We start from the raw sequence: 8,994 nt of genomic DNA on the forward strand, positions 1-8,994 counted from the left end.
TTCCAGACCTTGGCCACTCTAACTGTGAAGAAGTTCTTCCTAATGTCCAGTCTAAATCTGCTCTCTGCTAGCTTGTGGCCATTATTTCTTGTAACCCCCGGGGCGCCTTGGTGAATAAAACCTCACCAATTCCCTTCTGTGCCCCCATGATGAACTTATAGGCAGCCACAAGGTTGCCTCTCAACCTTCTCTTGCGGAGGCTGAAAAGGCCCAGGTTCTCTAGTCTCTCCTCATAGGGCTTGGTCTGCAAGCCCTTAACCATACAAGTGGCCCTTCTCTGGACCCTCTCCGGGTTATCCGCATCCCTCTTGAAGTGTGGCGCCCAGAATTGCATGCACTACTCCAACTGCGGTCTGACCAGCCTGTCAGTCCCATCCCTACCCTCTGATCTTTACCACCAGAAAGTCCCTCCCCTTGGCTCCTGGAAATACTCTTTTTTGGCAGAGAGGTTGCTATCTTAGAAGCAGACAAAACTAAATCATACACTAAAAGTTAAACACCTACTATAACATATTTTAATTTTATTACAAAAAGGATTTTTGCCATGATTTGTGTTTTCATAGTGTGTATAGAGGCAATAGCATAATAACTCAAAAATAGATTTTTAGTCTTGTTTATTGTGTGGGTGGGTGTGCGTGCGTGCAGGGGGTTTGTGACGGGGTGTGCCTGTGTGTGGGGGGGGGGCATAAGGCATGTTGGAGGGTTGTGGGGGCAGGATGTGTGTGTGTGTGTGTGTGTGTGTGTGTGTGTGTGTGTGTGTGTGTGGCATTTGTGGGGTGAGGGGGAGGGTGGAGGGGTGTGAGGACCCACGCACTCCCCCCATGGCTCAGCAGCAGGCAGGGACACTCATGCCCAGCACAGGCACTGGTGCCCAGATGTGCCTGGCTCCGGCTAATACTACACATCGTAGCAAGGGGTACAGCCTCCGCCAGGCAATCTCTATTGCTGGTATTCCCCAAGGTGCATGCACAGCCTCCACCGACTGTCTCTATCACCAGCACTCCTCGCCACACACATGCAGCCCCCACACTCATGTGCCATGGGATGAAAGCCCCACATGGTGGAACTGGCTGCTTTCCCCACCCCTGGACCTTCAGGGAGCGGCACAGGGTGTTGGCTCCAGCATGCAGGGCTTTCCCCCCATGCTGTACGAGTGTGGGGGCTGTGCATACGTGGCGGGGAGCACCAGCAATAGACACGGCCCAGCAGAAGCTATGCCCCTTGCCGCAATGTGTAGCACTGGCCAGAGCCACACACTGCTGGGCACCAGTGCCTGTGCTGAGCACAAGCACCCCGAGTGCCTCTGCCTGCCGAAGATGCACTCCATGGGGGAAGTGTGTGGACAGAGGTCCCCACACACCGCGCCCCGCCCCCCCCCCCCCCCCCCCCACATCCACCCCTTGCCCAGCCAAGTTTCACACTGCCACCACCTCCCTGGTCACAGGCTCCATGTTGCCACTAGCCCCATGCTCTGCACTCCTGCCCAGCTGCAGCTCTGCCTCCACCCCTGCCACTTCCCTACCTGCTGCTGAGAATGAGCTGGATGCCAGGGAAGCCGAGCAGGTCCCCAGAAGCTGGAACAGCAGCCCTACCTGGAAGCTGTCTTATGGCCAGGCCAGGCCATTCTGCCCACAAGGGTGGGGGCAACGTGGGATAGGGTATGTTGGGGGTGTGCATATGCATGGTCATCTTGCTCCCACCCTTGTGGGAGGAAGGGCTGTGTGAGGTACAGTTTGCTGGGGAGCACCACAGGCCAGATGAAAGCGCTTGGCAGGCCAGATGTGACATGTGGGCTATATTGTGCCCACCCCTGATTTAGAATGTGAAGGTGGAAGATAACTACGAAATGATAGAATTCAAGATCATAAGGGAAGAAAGGAAAGAGAGCAGCAGAATAAGAACACTGGACTTCAGAAAAGCAGATTTAACAAACTCGGGGAACTGGTGGGCAGCATCCCCTGGTGACAAGTCTGAGTAGAAAAAAAAGTCCAGGAGAGCTAACTGTACTTTAACAGGACTCCTTTATGGGTACAGGACCAAGCTATCCTGATGTGACAGAAGAGCAGCCTGGTTAGACAGCAATATCTTCAATGAGTTGAGACTAAAAAAGGAATGCTATAAAGAGTAGAAACTTGGTCATAGTACTAGAGATGAGTATAAGAGCACATGGGGAGAAAATTAGGAAGGGTAAGGCATGTTTCAAGATGTGGCTGTCAAGGGACATAAAGGGCAATAAAAAGAGATTCTACAAGTATGTCAGAAGTAAGAGGAAGACCAAAGAAACCACAAGTCTTTACAGAATGCAGAAAGCAATCTATTTACAGATGGTGCAGAGAAAGCTTGCTTTACTTCAGCCTTCACAAATAGGGGCAATTATCACAAAGCTAAGGAACTAAAAGGTCTAGAGTTGTAGAAGAACAAGTTAAGAGTTACTTAGAGAACCTAGATGCTTTCAAGTCAGCAAAGCTGGATGGGATGCACCTTGGGTACTGAAGGAATGGGCTGAACCAATTTCAGAGCCATTAGCTATCCTCTTGGAGAACTCATGGAGGTTGGTGAAGTCCCAGATGACTAGAAAAGTCTAAATGTAGTGCCCATCTTTAAGATAGGGAAGAAGGAGGTTCTGAGGATTTACAGACCAGTCAGTCTTATTTTGATACCTGGAAAGATTATGGAGCAAGTTCTTAAGGAATCTATTCTGAAATACATAGAGGAGAACAAGGTGATCAAGAGCAGCCAGTATACATATGAATAAAAGGGCAAATCGTACCTATTCATCCCAATTTCCTTCTATGAAAAGGTGACATTTTCTGTGGATTGAGAGGGAGCTTTAGACACTGTCTTCCATAACATTCTCATTAACAAGCTAAGAAAATTCAGACTAGATGAAAGACTGTAACATGGATATATAACTGGTAGGATCATTATGCTCAGCAAGTAGTTATCAATGGCTCAGTATCTAGCTGGGATAAGGTATTAATTGTGGTTCCCCAAATATCTGTCTTGAGTCCAAGTGACGGGATTAAGTGTACGCTTAGCAAATTTCCAGACAACACCAAGTTGGGTGGAGTTCCAGACACTCTGGAGGGTAGGGCTAGGATTCAGAATGACTTGGGTAGACTGGAAAAATAGTCCACAATCAACCAGATGAAATTCAACAAGGAAAAATTGAATTTCTGCACACAATTATTCCATCCCACGTGCAAAGCCCTGAACAGGAGACCGTCACCATACTCTGGGGATACGTTCTCATATCCCCTGCGAATGGCGAAATCCACAAATAAGGCATTGCGTTCATGAATGCCATCTGCGTTCGTGAACACAGTGCCCACAATGGCTGGGGGGGGTTGGGGCATGGCTGTGCTGGCGACGGCAAGCACAAAGCTCCCGAGGAGCTGCTTTAAGTGTATTTAAGATGCAGGTTCAGCATTTGCAAATATTTGAAACTGCAAATGCCGAACCCGCAAATAGCAAGAGTTTCCTGTACTTGGGATGGAAGAATTGTGTGCACAAATACAGACGGGAATGATTAGCTAGCCTGTAGTAGATCAGAATAGGACTTGGGGGTTACAGAAGACTATACACTGAATGAGCTAACAGTGTGCTCTTGTTGCAAAAAAACCCAAGAGCATACTGAGATTTATAAACAGGAACATCACTTCCAAGTCAAGAGAAGTAATTCTTCCACTCTGTTTGGTACTGGTGGGGCCTCACCTGGAGTACTAGTTTTGGGCCCCACACTTCAAGAAAGAGGTGGACAGTTTGAAAAAGTCCAACACAGAACAATAAAAATGATTAGGGGCCTGGAAAGCAAGACTTGTGAGGAAAGGCTGAAAATATATAGTGTGGAGAAGACAAGGCTGAACAGGGATTTGATAAGTCTTCAAGTACCTGAAGGCAGCTACAGAGAGGATAGAAATGGGCATTTCTCTTTTTTCTGTAGGGGACAGGACTAGGAGCAGTGACCTGGCCTCGAGCTCAAGGAATTTTCTGACTATGAGGGTGGTCAAGCATTGGAACCGCCTACCTAGAAAAACTGTGGACTCTCCATTTCTGGCAATTTTGAAGAGCAGGTTAGACACACTCTTGGCTGAGGTGGTTGAGCCAGGGATGCTTCTGCCTTGAGCAGAGCAGGGGTCTGGATTAGAAAACCTCTTGGGCTAGGGATAGACATTCAAAAAGCCTGAGCTGGAATTGATTCAATCTTTGCAGGTTATTCTAACCTGCCTAGGTTGAACCAGTTTGCAACTATTCAGACATTCCCTCAGGACTGAGGAAATGCTGGCACATGCCTGCAGTGGCTCAGGCTAGAAACTGGGGGATGCTAAAGCAGTTCTTCCTTCCCTTCTACAGTGTTGAGCTGAGGGGGGGGAGAGAGGGGGTGGCTAGGCCCCAGCAGAATACTTTGATTAGAGAGGGGTTTAAACCCCCACCATGCCTGCACCGTCCCAGGCATTTCTCTGCTTGCTGCTCAAGGGGCAGGAGTATTGCCAGACCCCCTAGCACTCTGAGGCAAAGGTGGGATGTGCAGTGCATGCATCTGTTGATGATACTGAGCCTTTCAATCTCCTGCTCCCTGCTTCTTCATACTGTCTGCAAACCTGACAGGCGAGGGAGCCAGCAGGAGCCTGATAACACAGCATTTATCAGCACATCAACAAAACAAAAAAGCCTCTCATTAGTTCAAGCTCTTCTTAAACAGCTTTTTCCAAGGAAGAAATGGAGGGACCTTACCAGCTGACCTGCTGATTATGTCCAAAAAGCCCTAACCAGACACTGTTCTGTCTGCCTGTCACAGTGAATTTAGACACACACACACACATGCACACACCTCTCAGTATTAGCTAGTATACCACGTGCCTAGAGTCCATGGGGCTGAGGTCCGTACTGCGGGAGATGGAAGGGTGGGAGGGGAGAATCCCCGCTTGAGCGGCAAGTGCGGGACTATGCAGGGGAAAGCAAGGCAGACCCTGCTATGCCTGCACTCTCCCCCGGAGCTCTGGATAGGGAGCAGAGGGATGGGGCCAGCCCTGTTCTCTGGAGCAGAGAACACATCCCATGGCTGCAAAGCGTCTGGGATTCCTGTGGGGCTCTGTTTTAATTTACACCAGGAAGAGGTCTGGGACAGACATTCCATAAACCAGTTTGACCCAAATCAGTTAAGTCTGATACTACAGTCAACCAGGTTTATCTTAAACCAGTTTCAGCCATTTTGAAACTGGTTTATGTGCACTGAACTTATATTGTTACAGGTTTAAACCAGTTTCTGATCACTTAAACTAGTTTATGTGTAATGCCTGTCCCTAGCCTTGAGGTCTCTTCTAGTTTTACTATCCTATGACCTTGGCAGCAGCATTTTGCCCCAAGTTATTAATGAACTTCAGTTCTGACCTAGGGGACTCTCATGGTAGCTTATTTTCTCTTTGGTTGCTTAGCCTTGTTGCTTAGATGGGCAACAAGGATGTTTATAATGCACGATAGACTTTATGTGGGTATATGGCTAAGGGGAAATGTATTCAATTCTTTTCTCTATTGACTTTTGTCAAGCCTTCGATCTCACAGCAATGGGACTAACCTCTGTAATGTGCATCATTTTTTCTCACAGCTGAGGGTGCAAGGAAAGAGAAGCAATATGTGTGTGTGCTGTAGGCAGAGGCAACCCAAGCAGGGCGCGGGGCCCAGGGCAAATTGGCCCATGCGAGACCCCAACCCTGCTCCAATCCCAGACCCAAAGAAGCTGCTGCCACCATCAGCAGCAGCGGCGATGGCAGGGGGGGAGGTCGGGGGAGGGGTGTAGCAAGTAGCTGGACGCGGAGCCGCCACTCTGCCTGGCTCCGCACCACTGCTGCTCCGTTCAGCTCTGCCCGGCCCCCGCAAAGCGCGGGGTCCAGGGCAGTTGTGCTGATTCGTGCCCCCCTTCCCTGGCTGTAGGGGTTTTACTCATTTACTTTTGAAAAGGATAAATGCATACACATCTTTGAGAGTTCAGGCTAAAAAAGACAGGGTTGAAGAACTGCCCTCTTTCAATTGGAATAGAAATGGAAAGGCTTACAAGGCCTAGTCCCTATCATTGTTTGTTCAGTTGTCTCAGACCGGGCCCCAGGAAATTTGTATTTCCTGGACACACCCAGGTAGTAAAAAGTTCAATTGTACCTGAGGAGCACAGTTAACCAGAAGTGGTCTTCATCCTGGTTTTTTAGGTGGCCTTTTAGATAGCTGTGTCCTGGCTATAAAGAATTGCCATCGATAACTCATGTCATGTTTAAAAAAATGTTTTGTGAAATCCAACCCATGTCTTCTCCCTCTCCTCCAAAATGCAACATCAAGATTTCATTAAGCTAAAAAAAACGGTTGACAAATTATGTAGAAGAAAAATCATTTCTAAGCAACACCAAAGAATACTTGATAAAATGAAATTATAATCATCGGAGAAATGCATAAGTAATTTAATGCATCATTTTTTATAAGAGATTTTATTTCCTGACCATTCCTTTTTGCGTATTTGAATATATATTAAAACACAAAGATATATACCCACCCACTCTCAAACTCCATACCACACACATGCACACAAATATTTAACTAATGCCCCCATCCAACACATTGTAATTAATTAAAGCATTTCCACTGACTTTACTGAGCTTTGAATCAGGCCCTAAGAGTTGTACAATTAGGCATGTTCATCATATATACACATAGAAATAGGCCCACTTCTGTTCTGATCTACTTCTGTGTAAATCCAGAGTGATTCCACTAAACTGAAGTCATGGGAGCTATTTCTGGACAGGTTCAGTCAGTTCTTGTCCATTCCTCTGTAAATAACGAGTGACTATTAAATAAAAAATTAAATAGGTGAGAAGAGAATTGGGCCTTTTAGATTTGCATTGAGGGTAATTGACAGTGAAATGTGTACTGGGATATAACCTGCAGCATATAATTTATCAGAATTATATATGTGATTCTGATGTAAGTATAAAGTGTGCCCTCAGGAGTTACAAATATAGCTTATTATTCATTATACTATATTATATTTGGCTGATTGTGATAATACATTTGAACAGGGTACACCTTTTAAATAGAAAGAAATGGCTCTCTAAAGAAGTAGGAATTTCCTACTTTGATCAAGTTCCCATCAATATTACTGAGCTTGACCAGGTGCTGAACATTTCTACCTGTTTATATTGTCATGTAGGTTTTGTCTCTTGCAACTCTCACTTCATGCCAGAGAGGTTAATAACTCTTAGTTGATTTTTTTTGTTTTAATGTCCAAATAGTGTAGTTTCCAGTGCAGTGAGCTTAGCAGAGGAACATGCAGTGTTATTTAGAGCATAGTCTTAATTAAAGGCTAATCAGATATATTTTGTTTTTCTTGTTTCTTTTTCATAGTCTATAAAAAGTGATCATGACCAAATTGTCCATCTGCTTGCAGGGTTTTTCAACTGCACCAAATTCCCCTTCGGTGATGTCACGTTCCATTACACTGGGTCCATCACAATCTCTTGGCAACATCTCGGGAATGACGGCAAACCCAGAAATCAAGAAACGCAGAGCTCCTCCTCCTCCCACGGTGACACCGCAGTTGCAGGACACAGAGAGGAATGGCCAAGAAAAGACAGCAGCCCAGGTGAGAGAGCCATAAGGAAGAGCAGTGTTGCTGCACAGACTGACTAGAATGGACCCATAATCTGTCTAAAAACAAATTCCCAATGGTTGGGTGATTTGGTCAGCCATTATCTCCAGCAGCCAGTTAAATGCCTTACATCAGTAGCTCTGTTATTCAGTAGTTCTCACTCCTAGAGATTTGTATATAGTGTCTCTGGTTGCTGGAATTGCTAGAGGCCTAAAGCGACTCCTAATTGCAGGAATCTTTTAAAATTGCTGTATTTCATATGGAAACCATAGCACAGTTATTCAGAATAGATGACAATGAAAAGAAGTTCAAAGAACTTAGGTTATAAAAAAACAAGAAATATGCTTCAGAAATTCATTGAACAAACCTGGGTAGCGTTGCTTGTTTGTTTCTTGTTGTTTATATAGTGTTACTGGTAAGCATGGCATTTTATAGGTCTGAAAAAAGACATCGTACAGGTGTCAGATTTTTGTCCCAAAGGGCTTCCTGTCTGAAGGTTAGATTAGTGTTTATCCTATATGCATACGCACAGGCTTGGAAGAGAGCTTGAGACTTTAATACTTCTGGTCTGAGAAGGAGAGCAACCCAAAGGGACCGTTACATACCATGCATTTAGATGGGAGAAAGCCAGAGCCTTGACTGCACCTGGAACTCATGAAGTAGCATTGGTGTCCCAGAGGACATATACCACGGGCAACCTGGGGGGAAGTGGGTAGCGGAGTCCCCCAGGGCTCAGTCCTTGGGCCTGCACTGTTCAGTTTCTTTATCAGCAATTTGGACAACGGGGTGAAAAGCAACCTGTTCAAATTTGCTGATGATACCAACATTTGGGGTGAGGTGGGCACGCTAGTAGGGAGGGAAAGACTGCAGATAGACCTGGATAGGTTACAGGGGTGGGCTAACAAAAACAGGATGCGTTTCAATACTGACAAGTGCAGGGTGCTGCACTTGGGCACTAGTAACCAGCAGCACACTTATAAGATGGGAAACTCCCTTCTTGAGAGCACAGAGGCAGAAAGGGATCTTGGAGTCATCATTGACTCCAAGATGAACATGGGCCACAATGCAAGGTCACGGTCGGCAGGGCTAACCGGACCTTATCGTGCATCCACAGATGCATCACAAGCAGGGCCAAGGAGATGATCCTCCCCCTCTACCTGACAGTGGTCAGGCCACAGCCGGAGTACTGTGTCCAGTTCTGGGCACCCCACTTCAAGAGGGATGTGGACAACACTGAGAGGGTCCAGAGGAGGGCCACCCGCATAATCCGGGGACAGCAGGGTAGACCCTACAATGAGAGGCTACGGGACCTGAACCTGTTCAGCCTTCACAAGAGAAGGCTGAGGGAGGGACCTGGTGACCAT

The 8,994-nt window shown here is 46.7% G+C and overlaps 1 protein-coding gene across 9 annotated transcripts in view; it reads left to right on the plus strand.

The window, feature by feature from the left end:
- Positions 1-8,994, plus strand: part of COBL (cordon-bleu WH2 repeat protein) — a 276,558-nt gene that overhangs the window by 140,986 nt on the left and 126,578 nt on the right. For all 9 annotated transcript variants that reach the window (XM_025206108.1, XM_025206104.1, XM_025206105.1 and 6 more), the window contains one exon: positions 7,430-7,624. In XM_025206108.1, the coding sequence (XP_025061893.1) occupies positions 7,430-7,624 (195 nt within the window). The remainder of the gene's footprint in view (positions 1-7,429; positions 7,625-8,994) is intronic.

Source organism: Alligator sinensis, unplaced genomic scaffold (assembly GCF_000455745.1).
Source record: "Alligator sinensis unplaced genomic scaffold, ASM45574v1 scaffold796_1, whole genome shotgun sequence".
Classification (NCBI taxonomy): Eukaryota; Metazoa; Chordata; order Crocodylia; family Alligatoridae; genus Alligator; species Alligator sinensis.